This window comes from Herpailurus yagouaroundi, unplaced genomic scaffold (assembly GCF_014898765.1).
Source record: "Herpailurus yagouaroundi ecotype Mexico unplaced genomic scaffold, PumYag 182, whole genome shotgun sequence".
In the NCBI taxonomy this organism is placed as follows: domain Eukaryota; kingdom Metazoa; phylum Chordata; class Mammalia; order Carnivora; family Felidae; genus Herpailurus; species Herpailurus yagouaroundi.
In genome coordinates this window covers 7,033,894-7,058,661 of record NW_024412413.1, presented here as the reverse complement: position 1 = coordinate 7,058,661, position 24,768 = coordinate 7,033,894, and the positions used below count along the sequence as shown (strand labels likewise).

General features: G+C 42.9%; 1 protein-coding gene across 4 annotated transcripts in view; it reads left to right on the top strand.

The window, feature by feature from the left end:
- WBP2NL (WBP2 N-terminal like) overlaps positions 1–22,974 on the top strand; it is a 31,836-nt gene extending 8,862 nt beyond the window's left edge. For 3 of the 4 annotated variants that reach the window (XM_040490678.1, XM_040490680.1, XM_040490679.1), the window contains exons 2-8: positions 1,336–1,444; positions 1,689–1,830; positions 2,023–2,115; positions 7,321–7,431; positions 9,751–10,235; positions 21,688–21,758; positions 22,757–22,974. In XM_040490678.1, coding sequence (XP_040346612.1) covers positions 1,336–1,444; positions 1,689–1,830; positions 2,023–2,115; positions 7,321–7,431; positions 9,751–10,169 — 874 coding nt within the window. In that variant the 3' untranslated portion in view covers positions 10,170–10,235; positions 21,688–21,758; positions 22,757–22,974. Of the gene's footprint in view, positions 1–1,335; positions 1,445–1,688; positions 1,831–2,022; positions 2,116–7,320; positions 7,432–9,750; positions 10,236–21,687; positions 21,759–22,756 lie in introns of those variants that run through there. The other variant, XM_040490681.1, reaches the window with a different exon arrangement.
- Positions 22,975–24,768: the final 1,794 nt, after the last annotated feature.

Below are 24,768 nucleotides of genomic sequence, written 5' to 3'. Positions count from 1 at the left end.
ACCTCCGTTCATGCTGTTTGCTCCCCATCTGGATCATCCCCTACCCTCACCTCTGCCTACTGAAACACTACTCTTCTCTTAAGAATCAGGGGTGCCTCGGTGGGTCAGTTGGTTAAGCATCTGACTCTTGATTTCGGCTCAGGTCATGATCTCACGGTTAATTTAACGTGTTCTATTGGTTAATGTGGGGCTATTGGGTTCTGTGCTGAGAGTGGAGCCTGCTTGGGATTCTCTCTCCCTCTCTCTTTCTGTCCCTCCCCAACTTGCGCATGCATGCGCACTCTCTCTCTCTCTCTCTCAAAATAAACAAATAAACTTAGAAAGAATCAACTTCAACCTTTCTATAAAGTCATTCTTAGTCATTTCAACCAAAGCTAATCCCTCCTTCCACTAAATTGCTATGACATTTTTGTGCCATTAACATGATGTATGTGATATTACTGCTTGCATTATTATGTTTATTCATGTTTTCACTCATTCATTCTTTCAATAAATATTTAATAGCACCCACTGTTTGCTAGGGCCACAGTGCAAAGGCAGGATCATTAGTTAAGACATTGAACACATAAACATACATATATATTACAATAATTACTAAGAAAGAAGAGAAACCCAATAGGATTCTATGAGTGGGAATAGGATGAGTCCAAGTTTCTCAGGTTAAGAGTGAGGGGAGAACACAAAAGGCAGAGGGAATAACATGTCAGAGGAATCTGGAGTACTCTGTGTGTCTTGCCATTTCTATGAGAGTCAAAGAAACATTTCCATTAGCACAGTGCTTTATACTTCTTGCATATGAAGAATAAGAATTATTATTATTATTTATTATTTTTAATACATTTTTTATTATTATTCCTTAAAAATTTTTTAACATTTATTTTTGAGAGAGAGAGAGAGAGAGAGACAGAGCGCAAGCAAGGGAGGGGCAGAGAGAGGGAGACACAGAACCAGAAGCAGGCTCCAGGCTCTGAGCTGTCAGCACAGAGCCTGACTCGGGGCTCGAACTCACAAGCGGTGAGATAATGACATGAGCTGAAGTCGGATGCTTAACCGACTGAGCCACCCAGACGCCCCTATTTGTTATTCTTAATAAACATTAAGAAGAAGGTAGGCTTGATAAGAAAAAAAGAATCCAGTGGTAAAGAGGGAGAGGAGTAAGTGTGAAAAGTCAGAGAATAAGATCTAAATTCCTTTCTATTTCAATACAATAGTGATAGTAGCGGCAGCAGCTAACATTGAGTGTTTACTCTGGGCTTGGAATTGTGCTAAGAACTTTATGTGCGTCGTTTCATATAACTTCGAAATCGTGTGGTGTCTGCCCTTTCTTTTCTGCAGTGTCTTGATGCAGTCTCAGGATGTGGACCTCTCCTTCCCACAGCAACCAGAGAGATCCAGTCTCTTCAGTGGTACAAAGAGGGGGACACTGTTTCTCACTTCATACCGGGTAATTCTACTTCTACCTTGACCTATTACCGCTACATTTGTTTTCCTTCAAATGGAGAGGGAGTTAACATTGACTTTCAAAGTTGGCATTTTATGATTTTCCATGTTGGAGAATATGGAAGAACACGGGTGATGTTTCTCAGTCAGGCCGGAATGTCAAACAGCCTCGACCTTAGAATTGGTCTAATATGTCTCAGTCCGTGGACAAGCTGCATGCCTTCTCCGAAGTTTCTTTCCTCTCCTAGGTGATCTTCGTGACTTCACACTTAGTCAGTGATCCCATGTTTTCTTTCATGATGCCATTTGATCTGATGAGTAACTGCACCGTTGAACAACCGGTCTTTGCTGCCAACTACATTAAAGGGACTATTCAGGCAGCTCCGGATGGTGAGTGTTCCCTCTCAGAAGTGTATTTTTTTTCCCTCAAAAGCTTCCAGAAGGTTTAAGATTCAGACTTGGCTCATGCTGGAATTCAAAGAAAGCTGCACTGCTCTGTTGGGTAGTGCTTGTCTCTCTGTCTGGGGCTGTCCTTCTCTGACCAGTGGTGCCAGCATCTTAGTGTGCCATTTCTTCCCCCAGGTGGCTGGGAAGGACAGGCTACTTTTAAATTAGCCTTCAGAAAAGGAGGTGCCATCGAATTTGCCCAGCTGATGGTGAAAGCTGCCTCTGCTGGTGAGCAATGCTAATAAAGACACTAAACACTTTGGGGTTTTGAGGCCTGTGGAATTGAAGTAGGACGGCTACCCAGCCACGACTTAGGTCTCTACGTCAGGCAGTTGGTAGTTGCACACGTATGCAGCAGGCTTTTTCTGAGCTTCCTACTATGGCACAAGTACCATACTACATGCTGGGAACAAGATTATTCAGTCCCTCGTTGTCTTAAAGGAGTTTGCAGGCTAGCAGAAGTTTATACTCAGACACTTGAACCACTAATTATACCTGATAATCTTTTGTCCATTTTTAAATGTTTTTTAAATGTATTTTTTAAAGCTTATTAATTTATTTTTATTTATTTATTTATTTATTTTAATTTTTTTTTTCAACGTTTATTTATTTTTGGGACAGAGAGAGACAGAGCATGAATGGGGGAGGGGCAGAGAGAGAGGGAGACACAGAATCGGAAACAGGCTCCAGCCTCCGAGCCATCAGCCCAGAGCCCGACGCGGGGCTCGAACTCACGGACCGCGAGATCGTGACCTGGCTGAAGTCGGACGCTTAACCGACTGCGCCACCCAGGCGCCCCTTATTAATTTATTTTGAGAGAGATAGAGACAGCGTGAGAAGGGGAGGGGCAGAGAGAGAGGGAAAGGGGGAAAATCCCAAGTAGGCTCCACTCTGTCTGTGCAGAGCTCAATGTGGGGCTCGAACCAACAAAGCTGTGAGATCACGACCTGAGCTGAAACCAAGAGTCGGACGCTTAACCGACAGAGCCACCCAGGCGCCCCTCTTTTGTCCTTTTAAATGTTGGTCTCATACATCATTGAGTACTCTCATTTTCAGATCAGGAATCCCCAGTTGCCTGAGTTCTTCTTCCTTTGTCACGCCTTTTGTCTTTTTTCCTCTCTGGCTTTGCCTTTGCTTCTGTTAGGTTTAATCCCCGTCTTCCGTGAGAAGAGGGAAGAGGTACTTTCCAGCCCTACAGCACTGATCTAACAGATGTTCCAGAGAACTCTTTCAGACTTTGAATACAAATAATCTTTTTTGTGATATATTTTTATTCAATCTAGTCTCATTTCATGCCCCTACTCTCTCAGCTTTTGTACTCCAGTCCAGCTGGACTTCTTTGTGCCCTGTTCTCTCATCTCCGAGCCTTCATGCTATTTGCTCTACCTGGATAACTTTATTAATTTGTTTGTTTAATTTTATTTTTTAAGTAAACTCTACACCCAATATGGGGCTCGAACTCATGATCCTAAGATCGAGAGTCACGTGCTCTACTGACTGAGCCAGCCAGGTGCCCTGGAATTTGCTCTATCTGGAATGCTTTCTCTTTCTCCCTTGCCTCCACCCCAACTCTAATCTAGTTGAGATGAACACAATCTAGAAGAGACAGACACATGCAAATATTCCAAAACAGAGGCATGGGCAAAGTGCCGGGGACACACCAGAGGGTGGAATGAATTTTCTAGCTCAGAAGACTGACTGGATCATGATACTATAAACCACGGTTAAGAATATAAGAGACCATCTAAGTTGGAGAGGAAACGAGTTCAATTTTAGATATAATAATACTAACATTTATTGAATGCTTGCCATACAGTGGGCAGTGTTGCAAGCCCTTTACATGTGTCAATTTTTTTAATCCTCACAAAAACTTAGGCTGTAGGTACAATCATTGTCCCCAGTTGATAACTGGGGAAACTGAGTCAGTGATGGTTCTACAGTTTCCCAAGGCTATACAGGTAGAAACTGATAGAGCTAGAATCTGGACCCTAAACATACTCTCACTCTCTTTTTAAACTTTTTACTAAAAAAAAAAAATTGTATTTAGAAAAGTTGCAAGAATTTACAATGGACTCTCATGGACCCTTCATCTAGATTCACCCATCATTAACATTTTCCCACATTTGCTTTATCTTACTCTTTGTTTGTTTTTGTTTTTACTGAACTATTTGGGAGTAAGTTACAAAATTCATTTCATTCATTCCTAAGTATTCAAGTGTGTATCTGCTAAGAGCAAGGGTATTCTTTTATCTACCCTAAGTCTACTTATCAAATTCAGAAAATTTAACACTGAAACAATGCTATTATTTAATATTTGGTTTATATTCAAATTCAAATGATTAACCTATCACTCTTCCTAATTCTTATGGCACACTGTTTATTTTTCCAATCCAGGATCTAATCCCAGATCACACACTGAATTTAATTGTCCTATTTATTTAGTCTCTTTTAGTCTGGACTCAGCCTTTCTTTGTCTTTCTTGGCACTGACAGTTTTATTTATTTAAAAAGCTTATTTATTTATTGTGAGAGACAGACAGTGAGAGTGAGTAGGGGAGGGGCAGAGAGAGGGAGAGAGAGAAACCTAAGTAGGCTCTGCATTGTCACACTGTCAGCGCAGAGCCTGAAGCAGGGCTCAGACTCATGAACCATGAGATCACGACCTGAGCCACAGTTAGACCCTTAACCTGCTGAGCTACCCAGGCGCCCCAACATTAACATTTTTAAAAGAATACAGGCTTATTGTTTTGTAGATTTGGGTTTATCTGTTTCTTCATGCTTAGGTGCAGGTCCTGCATTTTGGCAGAAATACTGTATAAGTATAGTATGTAAGTGATGCTGTGCTCTTTTGATCCTATACCCTTAACCTCTGGATCATATTGAAGTGAGGTACACTGGAATGCTAGAGGCCAGCGGACCGGCAGCTCAGAACCACAAAGATGAACTGTATCTAGAGACTCACTTGGAGATCCTCAGCACACAGGTCATCTCTGGAGCCATGTGAGTGAAAGGCTTATTCAGCGAATAAAGGATGGTATTCCAAGGTCCTCAGCATCGAAGGGATGGGTAGCGTGGGGCTGACTGAGGTAGGAGGAGAATCGAGTTTATTATCCCAGAAGTCAAGAAAGAGATATTTCAAGCATTCCTGAGTGGTCATCTGTCAGCTGCTGCAGAGATGTTTGATAAAATGAAGACTGAAAAGTGTGCATTGCATGTGGAAATTTGAGTTTGTGGTGGTCTTAGCAAGACAGAAATGCTAAAGACAGGTGGTGGAGAAGCCATATACAGGAAATTGAGGAGTAAGAAAATGTTTAATATTACCTTTAATGATACAATGCAAGATATGAAGACCAAGGCGTTCACATACTGAACCCAGCCAACAGCTCTTCACTGTCCAGAAGGCAGACAGCATCTAAAGCCTGACGTTGGATAACAAGGTGTCCTGGCTCACAGAGTATGGCCATGTGGAACCCAGAGGCAGGGGATACTTGGAAGTCCAGTTCTTCTTTGTTACAGATGTCTGGAAAACTCAGAATAATTGCATACTGGGTCCTGAATTTGCCCTTATTTTTCGCCTCACAGTAGAGAGAGCTTATTTTTAGGATTATGGGCTAAGGATCAGGCAACTTGAGGGAAACTTCTTAGTGCTCTTATTAAGATATGCTTCTAGGGGCGCCTGGGTGGCTTGGTCGGTTAGGCGTCCGACTTCAGCTCAGGTCATGATCTCGCGGTCCGTGGGTTCGAGCCCCGCATCGGACTGAAACAGCCTGGAGCCTGTTTCAGATTCTGTGTCTCCCTCTCTCTCTGCCCCTCCCCTGTTCATGCTCTGTCTCTCTCTGTCTCAAAAATAAATAAACGTTAAAAAAAAAATTAAAAAAAAAGTTATGCTTCTTGGCTTGCAAAGCTAGGTACAGAGTCCTAGCAGTTACATAGCCTCTTGGAAAGGGTTTAGGCAACTTAGGTGAACTTGACCAAATGTCTGAACCTACTCTGGGTCTGATTATATCATGGCTTAGGTGTGGGAACCTACCCCTGCTTTCCCAGCAAGAGTCAGGGATTGTGAGATGGGCTTCCATGAGGCCTTTGGAATTAACTACCCATCATACTTTATGGTTTGACTGTTTGACCCTTATTGTATACCAAACACTATGGTATGATTGAGATGATTGAGAACACAATAGTGAATAAGACATACATAGTCCCCCGCCTTTGTTAAATTTACAGTCTAGTGAGAGTCATATAAGAAATACACAAACGGGGTGCCTGGGTGGCTCAGCTGGTTAAGCATTGGACTTCGGCTCAGGTCACGATCTCATGGCTTGTTAGTTGTGCTGACAGCCCAGAGCCTGGAACCTCCTTCAGATTCTGTGTCTCCATCTTTTTCTGCCCCTTTTTCTTCCCCACCCCCTCGCATCCTGTCTCTCTCTCTCAAAAATAAATAAACATTAAAAAAAAAAAAAGAAATATGCAAACATGTAAGTTAGTAAAATAATATTTCTGGGAAGGATACTAATAGGATATTGAAAAGGAGGATAAGTTTAGATTTAGATCTAGATAACTTTAGATTTAGATAAGTTTAGATTTAGAATGAATGAGTTAAGATAATGCTAGTTATTGAAACAGATAAACCCCAAATTATCAATAGCCTAAGACAATAGATATTACTGCTTATCTAAAGGTCAATCAGCAGGGATAAAAGGGGGCTGTGTTCTACATAACCCTTCAGGGACTCAGGGTGATAGGGTCTATGCCATTTTTAACACATGGCTTCCACAGCCTCTCTGGCTAGCCAGCAGAGAGGGAAATAGAACAAATGTTTCACCTGGAAAGCTTGCATGGGCCAGGCCTGGAAGCAGTGTTATTACTTGTGGTCAGATGCTAGATGCCAGAAATTAGTGTAGTAGACTGATAATAGCTCCCAAAGATATATCCTTGCCTAGTCCTCAGAATCTGTGAATGTTCCCTTGTTTGTAAAAAGAATCTTTGCAGATGTAATTCATTTAAGGGTCTTGAGGCTATTACCCTGGATTATCCAGGTGCGCCCCAGATGCCATCGCAAGGATCTTTATGAGAGAGATGCAGAGGGAGACAAACAGAAGTGCTTTCTTCTGTATCACGTTGCCATTACATTGGTTTTTAATAGATGTATCTTGCCAACTTGATCGAAGCTCAGTTGGAAATTTTTTCTGAATATTTATTATGGTAGGTGCTATCCTAGGCCCTGAATAAGCACAGGCAAATAAGACACAGTCTCTGCCCTCAAAAAGCATACAGTTCAGGACAAGGGAGGTGTATGTGTTTTATCTTATATCCTAGGAGCATTGTTGGACACTTGTGTAAGATGATGGTTAACACCCTATTAATTGGTTGGTAGCTGCTGTACATCTGCATTGAACAAATTAGAGTCTCTCTTTTGCCAAACTTGTCTTCTCAGCTGCCAGAGGAGTTCCACTTGGAAGTGCAAGTTACTGGTTCAGCCCTCCAGGACTGCTTGTAGTTACTGGGCAGGGGAACATGATGTGCACGCAACAGATGCCTTGTCCAGGTAAGGTATGGCAGGGAAGTTCTTGTTGGGAGGTGGAAAAGTATGCCAGGGGCTCAAAGATCCTTTCACTGCTAGTTTGCTTCCAACTCTGCTGTAGGAGAAACAGCAGAGGTTTAGGAAATTGGAAAATGGTTAAGTCCATGACTTTGTTTCTAGACTGAAACCCAGTGGCATGTCAGCAAGTGACTGGGCTTCAGTTTCAGGCTTACTTTTAACTGTAACGTACACATACAGAGTATAGCTGGGCAACTTCCATTAGTGGGAGCAGTCCCTTCCTGCATATAGCCTGAGCAGAAAATGTGTGCTCTTGCCCACTTCCCCCTTCCAGCTTCACACACGTATAGCCATCATGCTTATGCCATGCCCTTCAACCTCACTGAGGACTCCGGCTTTATGCTCTGTACCCTCTAACAGTTGTGCCTGTCCACAGTGATTCTCAAATGTGGTCCACAGCCTACTGGTGGGCCACAAAGGGTTTCCTAACAGGCTGCCGATGGGCCCCCAAACGCGGCCCTTCCTTGGGTTCTCCTTGGAGCATGACATGCATGTCTGTTGGCTTTTTGTTTTGTATACTAACTGATGTCACAGAGTGACGTGTTTATATGTTGTATGCCTAAAAACATAATCTAATAATTCTTTTAAATGCATTAGTCTCTTGCATTATGTAGAAAACAAAAAATGGAATTATAAGCGATTGTTAATAGTAATATTAGCTTTTATAATTGTCCAGTGATTTACCTTTATTGAGATCTTCATTTCTTCATATGGCTTCAAATTTCTGTCTGGTGTGCTTTCAGGTCACCCTGCAGGACTCCCTGAGGCACTTCTTGCAGGGCCAGTCTGGTGGTAATGAACTCCTTCAGCTTTTGTTTATCTGGGAACAACTTCATTCTCCCTTACTCTTGAAGGAGTTTGGGCAAATAGAGGACTCTTGTTTGACAGTTTATTTCTGGCCTCCAAAGTTTCTGATGAGCAGCCTGCTAATTGTCTTATTGAGGATCCTTTGTATCTGGGTGATTCACTTTTCTCTTGCTGATTTCACGATTCTCTCTTTATCTTTGGTTTTTGGAAGTTTAATTAGAATGCATCTCGGTTGGATCTGTATGAGTTCATCTGACTTGAAGCTCATTGAGCTTCCTGGATGTTTATATTCATGTTTTTCATCCAGTTTGGGAAGTGCACAGTCATCATTTCTTTAGATATTTACTCTCTCCCTTTCTCTCTCTCCTCCTTCTGGGACTTCCACAGCGTGTATGTTGGTCTGCTTGATGGCGTCCCACAGGTCCTTCAGCTCTGTTCACTCTTCTTCAATATTTTTTTCTGGCTGTTTCTCAATCTCTGCTCTTTCTGTTGTTCTATTTTCACGTTAACAGATTCATTCATCTGCCTACTCAAATCTGAATTTGAACCCCTCTAGTGAATTCTTTTCAGCTATCATACTATTCAGCTCCAGAATTTTGCTTTGGTTTCTTGTTAAGTTTTCCACTTCTACTGATATTTCTGTTTGGTGCATACATCATTTTCTTGACTTTCTTCACATTCTCCTTTAGCCTTTGAGCATCTTTAAGACAGTTCTTTTAAAGTTTTTTCTAATTAGCTCAAACATAAAAATGGATTACAGCAAAATAACTCGACAGTTGTCCATTCATTGGCTCATTAAACCACTTTGGGACTGTAGCCAAGGAGATAAATACAACCCATGATTATTGTAATATGAATCAGAAAGTTGGAAACGACGCACTCTTCTAGAACAGGGGAATTACGTAGCACCTATCCATGTGATAAAATGTTGTTCAGCTTTTAATTTATGAAGTGTTAATAATGTAAAGACTTTTTTATAATGCCAAGTAAAAAGAGCCAGATAAAAAGTTGTATGGTTGTTATGATTGTGATTGTATAAAAAATATTAACAGATCCTACAAAGAAATATACCAAAATACTAAGTTTTTGTCTTTGATAGTGGAATTACAGGTAATTTTTAAATTTCATCTTTTCTCTATTTTCCAAATACATATTCCTCATTGAGCATGTATTACTTTCTTCATAATCAAATAACATTTATTAAGTAAAATATGTATCTGAGCACAAGTATAAGTAATGTAGAGATATAACTGTAGGGATATTTTCATGTTAATTTGAATCCCTCCACAACAGGAAATGATAAAGCCTTCACCTGGTGAAGGATCTGGCTTTAGCATTACTCTGCCTGAGTTCTCATCCTGTGTCAGTTGGCTTCAACATAGTTTTTTTGTCTTTCTCCTTCTTACCTATTCCTTGTCCACTCTAAAAAATGAGTAACTGATTTTTTTTCCTTCTCAGCATACCCATTTGTTGTCTATGGATCCCCACAGGCAGGATATGGACCCCCACAGGCAGGATATGGATCCCCACAGGCTGGATATGGACCCCCACAGGTGGAATATAGACACCTGCCATGGGGATACGGACCCCCACCAGCAGGATACGGACCCCCACCTGTGGGATCTGGAGCCCCACCAGGAGCATACAGAGCCCTGCCTGTGGGATACGGAGCCCTCCCAGCTGGAAACGAAACCTTACCGACTGGAAGTGAAAACCCAGGGGCTGGAAATCAAGCCCCACCTCCAGGATATGAAGTTTCACCTGCTGGAATTAGAGCTGGGTCTGGCAAATCTGTGGCAATCCAACCTCCTGGGTATGAGGCTTCTCTTCCCCCTGCCTCATCTTCTCAGAGCCATTCACCATCTTCCAGGAATTAAACCTTGAAGACTCGCCAAGCAAAGTGGCACCAGAAAACCGAAGTCAGAATAGGAAGGTAGACTCAGGTATGTGATTAAAGGTGTGTCTGATGTAGTGTTGCCCTGTGGAAGGGCAGTCTTAGGGGGAGGCTGAGTCAACTCTTGATTAGATGGCCAAAGAAGAAGTAGAATTAGAGCTAATTCCCCAATAATTTGGTTGACATTGGGCTGCATTGTAATTTTTTTTTTAATTTTTTTTTCAACGTTTATTTATTTTTTTGGGACAGAGAGAGACGGAGCATGAACGGGGGAGGGGCAGAGAGAGAGGGAGACACAGAATCGGAAACAGGCTCCAGGCTCTGAGCCATCAGCCCAGAGCCCGACGCGGGGCTCGAACTCACGGACCGCGAGATCGTGACCTGGCTGAAGTCGGACGCTTAACCGACTGCGCCACCCAGGCGCCCCTGTAATTTTTTTTTTAATGTTTATTTATTGAGAGAGAGCATGCACATGAGCTGGGGAGGGGCAGAGAGAGAGGGAGACAGAGGATCCAGAGCCAGATGGGGGCTTGAACTCAGAAGCTGTGAGATCATGACCTGAGCTGAAGTCAGAGGCTCAACCTACTGAGCCACTCAGATCCCCAGTGGGCTGCATTTTTAAACAAACCTTGAATGTAGGGTGGAAAAGGCTTCCTGCCTTTCTCCCCTCCCCCTCTAGAAATTATTTATTGCGCTGTGTGCTAGGCCTGAAAATATGTTGAAAATATCAAGTTGAGGGGAACCTGGGTGGCTCAGTTGGTTAAGCAGTTGGACTCTTGGTTTTGGCTCAGGTCATAATCTCATGGTTCATGAGTTCAGGCCCCTCATTGGGATCTTTGCTGGCAACACAGAGCCTGCTTGGGATTTTCCCTCTCTTCCTCTCTCTCTGCCCCTTCCCTGCTCAAACTCTCTCTCAAAATAAATAAATAAACTTAAAAAAATGTTTAAAAAGAAATATCAAGTAGAATACTCAGTTGTATTTCACAGCATTGTTTATATTAGTGAAAGGATGGACCAGCCCATCACTAAATTTCCAATAGTGAGAGAGAATTTCATAAATCATGGTGCATCCATATAATGGAATATTATGTGTCCATTGAAAATGATATCTAGGGGTGCCTGGGTGGCTCAGTTGGTTGGGCATCTGACTTCGGCTCAGGTCATGATCTCACGGTTTGTTGAGTTCGAGCCCCACGTCAGGCTCCGTGCTGACAGCTCGGAGCCTGGAGCCTGCTTCGGATTCTGTGTCTCCTTCTCTCTCTGCCCCTCCCCAACTTGTGCTCTGTCTTTCTATGTCTCTCAAAAAATAAATAAATGTAAAAAAAAAATTAAAACAAAAATAAAATGATATCTAGATTAGGAAAAGCCTTCTTTAAGAAAATCAACCCCCCCCCAAAAAAAGAAAATCAAACCCAATAATGCAATAAAGGAAAACGGTGATAAGTTTGACTATATCAAAATTTTTAACATCTGTATGACCACAATTAAAAGATAGAAAACAGAATAAGAGAAAGTTAATCTCTGACATATATGTTAAACAAATAATTTATAGTTAGAATATATGAAGAACTCCTAAAAGTCAACCAAAAATTAAAAATGGACAAAAGATATGAAATCCCAATTAACCAAGGCAGTAGAGTGGCTCAGAAACATTTCAAAAGATGTTCAATCAACTTGACTAGTATTAGGAAAATGCAACTTGACATGAGAAACAATTTTATCTCCAAAGATTTATAAATATTAAAAAGATAGAAAAAGTTAAGTGTTAGGAAGGAACACATGTGGGGAAAGGTTATTTTATACAATATTGGTGCGAATGTAAGTTGAATGCATTTTTAGAAAGAGATCTGGCAGGGCCTTTTAAAAGGTAAAAGATATGTACTCTTGATTTAGCAGCTTCACTTCTCAATATCTATTCCTGAGAAACGCTTGCACCTGTGCACAAAGATGTGTGTGGGAAGATTTAATTACATTCATTGTTTCTAACATCACAAAATTGGAAATAAGCTATGTGGTCATTAATAGTATTTATATAAACTATGGTGCCTTAAAGCTAAATATGCAAAAATTCTGTCTTATTGTTAAAATAAGAAAAGCAAGTTGTAGGGATTATATACTGCAGTGATTTTCAATCTCATCAGACTGCCCCCATAACAAATAATTTGTTTTTTTTTTTAAGTTTATTTATTTATTTTGCGAGAGAGAGCGAGAAGGGGAAAGGCAGAGAGAGAGGGAGAGAGAGAGGGAGAGAGAGAATTCCAAGCAGGCTCTGCACTGTCCATGTGGGGTCTGACACGGGGCTTGAACTCGTGAACTGTGAGATCATAACCTGAGCTGAAACCAAGAGCTGGACGCTCAATGGACTGAGCCACCCACATGCCCCTCCCATAGCAAATAATTTGTAATGTTCCTTTAGATCATCAGAATGAAATTTGTAGACAACTGCATATGATTCCATACCATTTCAACCAAAATCAATAAATTATGCCATAAATGTGATATAAAGAAATAATATAAAACTAGTTTGTAGTAAAATTTTAAGTATTTTAATATATAAATGTTCAAATTCCCCTGTACTAGAAGACATAACAAAGTAATTAAGTGCTCACCTCCTGTATGTAGATTCACCAAATTCATAAACACTAGAAGTGATCCATGTATGTTGTATTGGTGACTTGAATAACATAGTGGCAATGCTATTGGCAATGTCGTTTTCCAAAATGATGAACAATCCTTGACAAATTTCCAAATAAAACAAAGTTTCGTTTTCCCTTGATTTACACAGTGGTTGAATTCCTGAAAAGTTCTGCATGTATTAAAATCATGTAATGCAGGGTTAGGCTCTAGGCTCAAATGATTATAAGCATGTGTTTCACCTACATCGATGGCCAAAGATTCATTTGAAAATCATGAAGGAGTGTAGGACGATTCTTTGTTGTGAGGAACTGCCCTGTACTTTTCGGGACATCTAGCATCCTTGACCCCTCACCTGTCAGATACCAACAGTGGCCTCTAATTGTGATAACCCAAAATGCCCCCAGTTATTTCATAATTGCCCCCTGGGGGTCAATGCCTTCTCTGCTAAGAACTATCATTCTAGACTACTTTAGACTATTCTGAGGTTGTCAGCCTCTTAAAAACTCACTATTCTGCTACCTTGACCGACTTCCTAATTTCATTGGCCTTTCCTTGCTTTCTTACAGGCTCATCAAGCCGCCTAAAAGGAGGCCTTAAAAATATTATATCAAGTGTTTTTAGATACTATATACCAAAAGGTTTTAGAAGCTCTAGTGTATAATATTACCAGACCCAGAAGACATTTAAATCATATATTTTTTCTATGAATATTTTGTGTGTAGTTGAGAACATGTTATATATACAAGTGTTTCACCTGACACTTTACATTTTCATAACTTTTATTTATTTATTTATTTATTAAATTAAACAATATTTTTAATGTTTATTTTTTAGGAGAAACAGAGCATGAGTTGGGGAGGGGCAGAGAGAGAGAGAGACAGGGAGACACAGAATCCCAAACAGGCTCCAGGCTCTGAGCTGTCAGCACAGAGCCCGATGGGGGCTCGAACATATGAACCGCGAGATCATGACCTGAGCTGAAGTCAGACGCTTAACTGACTGAACCACCCAGGTGCCCCAGCTTTTTTTAAAAACAGCTTTGAAGTACCGTGGCCTGGGTGGCTCAGTCAGTTAAGCGTCTGACTTCAGCTCAGGTCATGATCTCGCGGTTCATATGTTTGAGCCCCCATCGGGTTCTGTGCTGACAGCTCAGAACCTGGAGCCTGTTTGGGATTCTGTGTCTCCCTGTCTCTTTGTCCCTTCCGTACTCATGCTTTGTCTCTCTTCCTCTCTCAAAAATAAGTAAACATTAAAAAAAGAATTAAAAAACCCCACAGCTTTGAGGTATAATTGATATATTAAAAATTGAATATACTTAATGTATAGTTAGATGAATTTCATAGGTTTTTAAGAATTATTCATAAAGGGGCGCCTGGGTGGTTCAGTCAGTTGGGCGTCCGACTTCAGCTCAGGTCATGATCTCGTGGTCCGTGAGTTCAAGCCCCGCGTTGGGCTCTGGGCTGATGGCTCAGAGCCTGGAGCCTGCTTCTGATTCTGTGTCTCCCTCTCTCTCTGCCCCTCCCCCATTCATGCTCTGTCTCTCTGTCCCAAAAATAAGTAAACGTTAAAAAATAAAAAAAAAAAAGAATTATTCATAAATATTGTTAGTGGCTACATGATAGTCTGACATGGCTGCACCATTACATATTTTCTCAATCCCTATTTTAAAATATTTTAGTTGTTTCCAGGTTTTTGCTATTACAAACAACATTGTGATTAACTTCTATAAGCTTTTTTTTTTTTTAATTTTGGATTATTTCCTTGAAACAGGTTAGAGTTATTGATTGATCCTCATTGTAACAATTAGGAAACCAGATGCTCCTATGTTGTCAAGGACAGCCTTTCCTCAGGAAGTTGGTGGATGTCAATGGGTCTTATGTGGAAAAGGTGGTTATTGAGTCAAATATATTTGAAAAAGCCAGGTAAACAAATTACCTCATGACTTCTCAGCACCTTGAATATACTAGTGAACATAAATCTCTAAGAGGGAGACATTTTCAAAATACACATATTTTTTTCAAAATTATTTGACCTTAGTCTATTTTATTCACTAAACATTTTGGAAAAACTATTATTTAGTGGAACAAACTTCGGGAAACACTTTGTGGAATGAGTGGATATTAGAATTAAAATGAACTGTTAAGTGTCTGGGATATGCTGCCCTTAAAACTCTTCCCATCAATGAGACGAGTCAAGGACCATTCTTCTTCCCCTTCCGAGAAAAAGAGCTTCATGTCCAGTTTGTAGAGAACAGGAGATCTTCTTGAAGAAGGCACATGATAATATAGACAGTAGCTACGGATTCCTATTAGAAATTACCGGCACAGAGTCATGGGTCTGGGACACTGGAGTGTCAGTAGTACAGGGACTGCTGGTACGTCCAGGTAACCATGCAGGGAAGAAGTAAAAAGAGAAAACATAGGTATAACCCTTTTCTAAAGGTTCCAAACAGAGAATTCAGACCATATGGATCTTTTTTTAATGTTTGTTTGTTTGTTTGTTTAGAAAGAGACCGCGAGGGAGGGGCAGAAAGAGAGAGAGAGGGAGAGAGAGAATCCCAAGCAGGTTCTTCACTGTCAGTGCAGAGCCAGACATGGGGCTCAATCCCACGAATGTGAGATCGTGACCTGAGCAGAAGTCAAGAGTCAGATGCTCAACCAACTGAGCCACCCAGGTGCCTCAGACCATGTGGATCTTAAACATGGGTCACAGGCCCCAGATCTCTTTCTCTTAACAATTTTTGAGAGAAGTGATGAGGATTTTTTTTTCTTTTAAGATTTCTTCTTTTCTCATTTCTAAACCTCTCTACATGGTCAGAAGTGACAAGGAGAGGAAGAGGGAGAGATTCTCCAAACCAGAGTAGGAATAAAGTTCCCCTCATTCAGCTTTTCGGTTTGTGCTGGAATGTGATGGTGAGTTGGGAATAGGGGCAAGGAGTGAGGCCTCTTTTATGCTGGAATAGTTCTCTAAATAACTGATGTCTAACAGGCATATTCTGGGATTAGAATTCTAAAAGGGTAGCAAGTAGACTTTCTCTTCTGCTCTTCATTCTAGCCATACATGTACCACGTAGATTTGAAGTTAGGTCCAACAACCTAGAAGGGTAAGCAGGTCCAAGTCTCCTGAAAGTGGACTCCCCTGCAAAGGGAACTTGTTCACCTGTTTCATCAAGCTGCTGGAATACAACCAAAGGTGGTAACTGTATAGAGGTGGGACCAAGCAGAGCCCCAGTTTGGACCCATTGGGGGCTGTATGGCACACCTACTCTTAGCTCCCACTGCCTGATGCAAAGAGTCAGATTCCTTCTATAACAAGCACATCCTATAAGGAGAGTTTTGGGTCCTGTGTACTCACAGGGATCCGGTTTTGCTCTGCTTAGGACAAATCCAGCGAGAGTTCAGCTAAGCCTGTTATGTGCTGAAAGCACTAATGCTGGGTCATTCGGGTCCCCATTGACATTTTGGATGCTTCCTTCCTGATTCATCCCTGAGCTGGTGGATTCATCTTCTTCCTGTCTCTTCCCCAGATGCAATACAGAATCTGCTCTTGCTTTCTGTACTTTGCCTCCTCATTTCCTATTAGGAATAGGAAGGGAAAGGAAGAAGACCTTTTATCTCTGGACTGATAGTGGACCCACAAAACAAGCACCCAAATACTCTTTTTCCTAGGTAGGTGGACGCTTGCCAGCCTGCAGAAACTTCAGGCTTGACTGTCCTGAGGAATCAAGGGGAAAATGTGTAGTTGGTGGGATTTTTCAACCTATAGATTAATATATGCAGGAAATACTGCATGTCTTTGTTTTCTTTTAATTCTGTTATCCAGACACCCCCCCACCATCTGCCTTGCTGGTGGGCTCCCCCAAACTCCCAAGATTATGCAAAGTTATCCAGATCTTATGTGGCATCAAGATGCCAAGAAGGCCTTTCTAGGCATCAGATTACTTCTGAAACAGCTACTGCCCTGTCCAGGAAGTCACATCAAGTCTGATAGCTGGGTTGCTTCCTTATGCCCCCAGAATCTTAGGTGGGGCCTGGAAGCTGGGTGTCAGAGATCCAACTCCACACCCCTGAGCACTGGGGAGCAGGACCCCAATGCCTACTCCTTGAGAGGACCGCCAGTTCCTTCCCCAACCTCTCAGATTCTCCTGCCTCCATCCCCTCTACTTCTTGAGCAACCATCCTAATCCCAATCTCAGGATCTGGGTTTCCACAGAGGATACTAGAGAGCCTTTGCCTTCGTGTTAACTTGATTTTTCTTGCCCACTGCCGGGTTGCTTGCTTGAAACTCTGTATGTGTGACTATGTATAGAATGTAAACACCCAATTCAAATTCACACTGTACAGGTTACCTAGTCATCTAGTAGAAAGTAAAACATGTGGCAACATCCCAACCTTCACCTGGAGCACCTTTAGGAGAGGGGAGTTGGTGTAGCACACTCAACCATGGACTCTTAGAGAATAAACTTATTTTATTTTTATTTTTTTAACGTTTTTTTAATTTTTTTATTTTTGAGACAGAGAGAGACAGAGCATGAACGGGGGAGGGTCAGAGAGAGAGGGAGACACAGAATCGGAAACAGGCTCCAGGCTCTGAGCCATCAGCCCAGAGCCCGACGCGGGGCTCGAACTCACAGACCGCGAGATCGTGACCTGAGCTGAAGTCAGACGCTTAACCGACTGCGCCACCCAGGCTCCCCGAGAATAAACTTGTTTTTGAAGGTCCCCAAATGACTCCAGAAGAAGGGATTCTGTCTAAGGGAGAGATTTGACCAGCAGTTTGATTAGTCTCGATATGTATTTAATAGTTAATATTTAAAAACTTGTGTAATATTTAGTAATCGGCTTTTTTTTTAATTAAACATAAGACAGTATTAATTGGACTGGGTATTAATAAATAATTACTAATATTGAACATAGTTCTTAAATTCCATTTAGGTTCTAAGTAATCATTTGACAAATCTTCGAGTGCCATAGCTGAGGCCCCTGGAGCTAAGATTTTTGAGTTGTGACGAAAAACAAGGACAGTTTTATCCTCCATCTCAGAAAGAGGTAACGGTCATCTTGGAGACAAGTTACCAGAATGCATCTTGCTCTCCTCCTTCATCATGTCTGTGTCTGGAATGCTTTCTATTTACCCCTCTCCCTACTGCAATACTGTTCTCCTTTTGACCTCCTGGCCGAGTCCTAGTCATCTGCCGAGTCCCAACCCAGATGCTCTTTGAAACCTTCCTGAATTTCCCAACCAAATTCAGATGTCATTTCTTCCTTTGTCCCACTCTATTTTGTGCGCGACTCCATTAGAGAGCATTTACAGAGTACTTTTCATTGCTGGTTTATATGTCTGTCTTTGCCCGGAACTGTGAGTTCTCCGAGGACCATTATTGGGTCATTATTTGATGTGAGGCATTACTTCTAGTGCTGTAGAGAGGAGACAGAGTTGTTTCAAATATAGTCCCTGTTTTCTAAGAACTTACTGTTTAGAGCTTTAGGGCAAGAAAGGAACTCGTTGTTAGTAATTGCCTCATTCTGCCACTCTTCTGGAGGAGCCAGGGAAAAGAGTTCCTGGTTTTAATATAGGTTTTATTACTGTTCAGGTATGGTAAGGCCAACCAATCAGGAGACAGCTGCCATCGAAAAGGTAGTTTGTTATACTTATAGATCTGAAGGCAAGGGCGTGCCACGCCATGAGGGCCACACAGGGAAGCACCAGGGACAAGGGGGAAACTGTCACAGCCTTTATTGTGGTCTCCATGGGAAGGAACAGGTGAGGCAGGGTAAGCAGGTTTAGGATTGCATAGTTTGAATACTGTCAGTGGGCTTGGGGGCATAGAGGCTGTCCCTGGTTGTTTAGTACCTGGCTTGGGGGTGATTAGAGCAGGTGGAGCCTGATAAAAGAGGTGGTTGGAGCAGGAATGTATTATGCTAAGTGAAATAAGTCAGTCAGAGAAAGACAAATCCCATATGATTTCATTCATGTGGAATTTAAGAAACAAAACAGATGAACATATGGGAAGGAAGAAAAAAAGAGAAGAAAGTAAGCCATAAGAGACTCTTACTGTAGAGAAGAAATGGAGGGTTGATGGAGGGAGGTCGGTGGGGGATGGGCTAGATGGGTGATGGGCATTAAGGAGGGCACTTATTATGAGGAGCACTGGGTGTTATATGTAAGTGATGAATCACTAAATTCTACTTTTGAAACCAATATAACACTATATGTTGACTAACTAGAATTTAAATAAAAACTTGAATCAAACAAACAAATAAAGGAGCAATCCGTATATCAAAAAAAAAAAAGAGAGAGAGAGAGAGGTGGTTGGGGGAATGGCCCCAGAATGGTTGGTCTCCTTTTGAAAGACACATTCACTGGCAGGTTGCTTACCATCTTTAGAAGTTGGCTAGCCCAGGGGTGCCTGGGTGGCTCAGTCGGTTAAGCGTTGACTTCAGCTCAGGTCGTGATCTCAAGGTTTGGGAGTTCAAGCCCCATGTCGGGCTCTGTGCTGACAGCCCGGAGCCTGCTTCAGATTCTGAGTCTCTCTCTCTCTGCCCCTCCCCTGCTCTCTCTCTCCCTCTCTCTCTCTCTCTCTCTCTCTCAAAAGTAAATAAACATTAAAAACATTTTTTTAATTAAAATTTTTTAAAAAAGAAGAAAGAAATTGGCTAACCCTGAAAGGGCCAGTCCCTTTAGAGGTTGCAAGTCCCCAGATGTCCTAGTATCAGAATACGGAAAATAAAAGATATGATTAATACAGTTATAAAACTAGGTCCCTGGCCTTCCTCATTGGGTTCCCCTCTATGTGGAATCTCTGAAAAGCAGGATTAAAAAAGGAAAGGGAAGAGGGAAGGAAACTCCTCTCTCAATTTGGAGTGCAGTCAGCTACAGGTAAAGCAACTACACTGTTTTAAATAAATAGCTAATTTTCCTCACATAACAAAATTTCAGGAGGCGGGCAGACCCAGATAGGTGCTGCAACTCAACCACATCATTCGAGGCTCAGCTCATTATACCTTCTAGTCTGCCAACCCTGATATCCCTAGTGTGTTGGCCAGGACGGTCAGGACAGCTGACCGCCTCCAGTCTTGTGCCCGCCTCCAAGGAGGAAGACGGGGAGGGCAGAGGGCTGTGCCACCTACGATTCTCTTCCCTTCTCTAGGTCCCGGCCCGAGGGCGGGCACCTTCTGAAATGCTAACCTAAAACAATCTAAATATCTCTCACTGGGCAATTTAAAAAAATGTGGTAACTGGAAATGTATTAATAGGGATTAAGCTCCAAAAGATAATAAATGGAAAAAAAAAAGCCACAAAACAGCATGTTTACTTTGCCACCATCTTCCGCACATGCCAGAGTGATTGAGCCTCGTCTCCACGGGACCCCGTTAGCAGGAGTTGTCTCAGGGCGAGGGAGCTGCATGGCTGGGGGAAAGGATTGAGAGAGAGGATGAATTTTTCCCAGTCTAAACCCTTTTGGATCTTTCGATTTTGTGCTACATGCCTGTGTACTGTGTGTTTCTCATTTTAAACGTGAAGGATAAATTAATATGCTAGGTTCTACCTTGCTTATAAATTGTGCAGTGGTTCCTTGCAACCTTCAGGATTAAGTCCAAAGTCCTGGCTTACTGTATACATGGATCACATTATGCTCCTTAGTATTTAAGGACCTGCGTGGTCTGGCCCTCCAGTGACCTCTCCAGCTATGTGATCCAGCTGAGCAGAACAAAATGCAGACACTGAACTGGGCATGGCCTCTGCCTCTATGCCTTCCTCCCCACTGTGTTTTAGTCATCTTTCAAAATAGCCCAGAAGTTCTTTCTTTTGAGAAGCTTTTTCTCATCTCCCCTTCCAGAGTAATTGCCCTTCTACTGAGCTTGTATTGTTTCTGGTGAAAAACTGTGCCAAACCTATTGAGATTGTTTGTGTGCCCATCTCCCCCATGGCCTGTGAGCTCCTTGAGAACAGAGACTGTATCTCATTGCAGGACACCTAGCAGAAAGCACTGCACAGAGCATGTGTCTAGTAAACATTTGTTGAGGGAATAAAGATGTGAATACATTGTTTCTTGATTTATGATATACACTTATAACACATATATACACCACCAAGTTCTGGCCACAAGTTGAAGATTATAATTTGCAGAATAAGTTTCGTTTGGCAGGCTGTTAGAGAGGATTCGCATTTCAGATTTTAGAGGAAGCTGCCCCTTCTCTGGCTGGTTGAGTTGAACAGTCCTGAAGGCATGGTTATGTTTCACCTCTACCTAGCTCACAGCCATGGTTTACATGGTTCCTACTGGCCAAAGCCACCACTGGCAAGGTGGTTCCATAGAAGTCACCTGGTGTTTATTTTTTTTTTAATTTTTTTTTCACGTTTATTTATTTTTGAGACAGAGAGAGACAAACTATGAACGGGGGAGGGTCAGAGAGAGGGAGACACAGAATCTGAAACAGGCTCCAGGCTCTGAGCTGTCAGCACAGAGCCCGACGTGGGGCTCGAACTCACGGACCGCAAGATCATGACCTGAGCCGAAGTCGGCCGCTTAACTGACTGAGCCACCCAGGCGCCCCATCACCTGGTGTTTAAAGGCCTTTGAAAGTGAATAAACATCATTACTAAAGCTGGGTGCTAGGCAATGTGCTAAGGTACTTTATGAACATATCTCACTTAGTCTCCATGCAATCCAGTCAAGTGGGCACTTTTAATGCCTTCATTTTACAGCTAAGCATACTAAAGCTTGGAGACCTTAGGAAACCACAGAATCCACAATTACTGAGTGGTGGAGGCAGGCCATGAACTCAGGCTGATTCCAGAGCCTGCGACCCTAACCTCTGACGGAGGAACCCACTCCCTAGCATCCTCTTTTCATCCCACAGGTGCCAGGCAGTCGGAAGCATTTCCTGCCCATGTGGTGGCCTGATCCTGTCTGCGCATCTGTGAGGTCCTGGTGAGCTCTGAGTCCCATTCTTGTTGTGGGCTTGATCCCTGGTGGTCAGAGGGCTTAGAAAATCAACTGTGTCAGATATGGTATAGTAGGTCAAAGAGGGCTCAGATTTCTCACAGGACCAGAAGATTGGTTCCAGATCCTTTGCTGCCATGTAACTGGGGGTGGGGGTTGGAGGGCCTGAGGCTAGCTGCCCTCAAGTCAGCTAAGCTGGTACAGGAAAGAGGGAATCCTGGGACCTTTGAGTTTTTCTTGGCCTTGTGCCCTCATCACAAACCCCTCATTACATCAGCTGCCTTAGTGATGCCCCTGAGCAAAGGGTCCTTATAACACGGAAAGTGAAGAGTTTGAGAGGGGCAGTAATTACATCACTGGGCCAGCCCATTTGTTAACCATATGCTCATGCCAAGCACCCTGTCAGGCATTTCACAGGCGTAATCCAGCAAGGTGAGTGCATGGACCCCAATCTCATAGATCGAGAAACTGGGGCAGAGGGGAAACAAACTGCCTAAGGCACACAGCGGGCTAAGAAGTGACGGGGCAGGAGATAAGCCTAGGTGTCGCTCCTCATCGACATACACTCATTTACTGAATGCCGTTTGTGTCCTGTGTCTGTGCACTTGGGATATCAGTGACCACACAGAAGTCCCTGCTCTTATGGAGATTACATTCTAGTGATATTAAGACACCGTCAATATATAGGTTATGTGATGTAACTAGGCATATCATACACAAACTGCAGAAAAAGCAAAAACAGAGAACTTGATAAGAGTTACGAAAACATACAGAACAAAGTGCAGGAGATTGGGAATGCCGGGGGGTTGGCAGAGGGAGAAGACTGTAGCAGAGCCTTGTCAAGTAGGTAATGTCCGAGTGAAGATTTGAAGGGTAAAAGAGGTCAGGGAGCTGGCCATTCTGACCTCTGTGGAAGAGTGTAGGGGCAGCTTAATTCCAAGGTGGCTCAAGACATGGATGAACCTGAGAAGACTCCTGTTCTCAAGGAAGGAAAATGCTTGAAAACAGCCAACCAGAGTGAGAGAGATCCGAATCCGTCCACGTCACACAGCTTGGGGATGGAGACTGATTTCTAGGTTTTCGGTAGAAAACAGGCGTCCTTCCTGCCTATGTCCTGAGGAGAAAGGAGAAGCTAGTGTAACCGAAGAGGCTGGGGTCACCCTGGCTTTACACCCCCGATTAAAGTCTGCTTGCTGTCGCAATACCTGTGGCACGCCCTTGGTCTCTCTGTTTCTGAGGGCATCTGAGATATGCACTGCCTGGCGCTGGGGCCTTGGTACCACCCCAGTAGGCAGCTTGGACATACCTAGACTTCTCAGCTTCCTGGCTGGGCTCTGCGCTTGTCCTGCTTCAGCAGTCCATTGTCTGGTTCCAAGACAGATAGATCATCTTAGTGAAGATATCTCTGAATCCCCTTGATGGAGTACTTGCCTAAGCTGGGGAGCCTGCTCTCTGACTCTCCATGGAAAGGGGACAGGGATAGAGTGATGTAAGCGCTGTGGGCTGCCCCTTGTTCGTTGTGCTGCCCAGTATTGGGTTCTGGGCTTTCTAAGGATCAGTCCAGGCCACATGCTTATTGAGGCTGCTTTATGCCAGCCCTGTGTGCACAGGAATCTGACACGTCCTGATCTTGAGGCGCACTAAGACTGCTCCGGCGATAGATAGTTTTATTATGCTTTGCCATTGTCCACCCTGTCCTGGACCCCACCCACCCCTAAAATACAGGACAGCAGCAGATAAGTACTCTACCCTCTGTGTGGTCCTCCTGGGGAGGTTGTCTGGATCTCTAAGCTTGTTCTGATGGTCTTACTTTCCATCCACTTGATGTATCTCAATTTGAGAACTATTTTAGAAATATTTCTACACAAGCTTAGGTTCTCCCTTGAACCTATGGCTGGCATTAGACCCTTGGCTTTTACCTGATGATGAATACGAAAGACACTCTTAATTCCTGACAAAAGTGCAATGATAGAAGTTTGCACAGGGTTTAGGTGAGAGGTTCCGTTCAGCCTAAGGTTGTCCTGTAGGCTTCGTGGAGAAGAGGATGCCCCAACTGGGAAAGCCCTCGGTCTGGGCATGTGGTCTAGTCTTAGTAAGGAGACCAGTTGTGCCCTTGTGCAAATTTTCTTGTCTGCAAATCCACTTCATAGATTGATTCTTAAATAGGAGACAAAGGTTTTCTGGTCTAGCATGGAAGAGGCTTGGAAGTCAACACTCCCATCCTCACAACAACAAAAAAAGCTGAACAAACCACACATCTTCTTAGTTCCATCAGAAAATGGAAGTCCTAGGGCAGAAGGCGACCTGCAAAATTGGAGAGACAGGTGGACACAAATAGTCACAACTTACCAAAAGCAAAAGCTCAGGTAAGGAACCCCAGTGATGGAGCCAGTACCTGGGTGGGAAGACTTAACAGTAATTGATGAATTGCTGGAGGCTCTGTGTAGACAAACTTGAGAGTTAAAATTTTCAGGAGGGCCTAGTTTTAGGAGGAGCCTGACATCTTTGTGAGTTTTACCTCCAGGAGCCCTCCAGGTCCCTTACAGTAAAGAGTGAAGAAAAATCCTTGTGTGCTGCCAGCAGGGAGAATAGAAAATTAGCTGTATCAAAAGCAACCCAAAGCATTATGTTTTTCTTAACATGGACTGCCCTCAAGAGAAACTAATTAACCAGAACCTAACTGACCCAGGGAAAGGAAATACCGAAGTCCAGTCCTTTAACCTTTCTGCCTTGACTGAGGGGGTGGGGAAAACCAGCAACTGGGGAGCACTTGTGGTCACAGCCCATGGGTTCCTTAAAAGACTGAAATTTGGGGACGCCTACGTAGCACCCAGGGTGGCACCTCAGTTAAGCTGACAGCGCAGAGCCTGGAGCCTGCTTTGGATTCTGTGTCTCTCTCCCTCTGTCCCTTCCCCACTCATGCTCTGTCTCTCTCTCTCTCAAAAATAAACATTAAAAAACAAAAAAGACTGACACCTGATCATAGGACTATAGAATG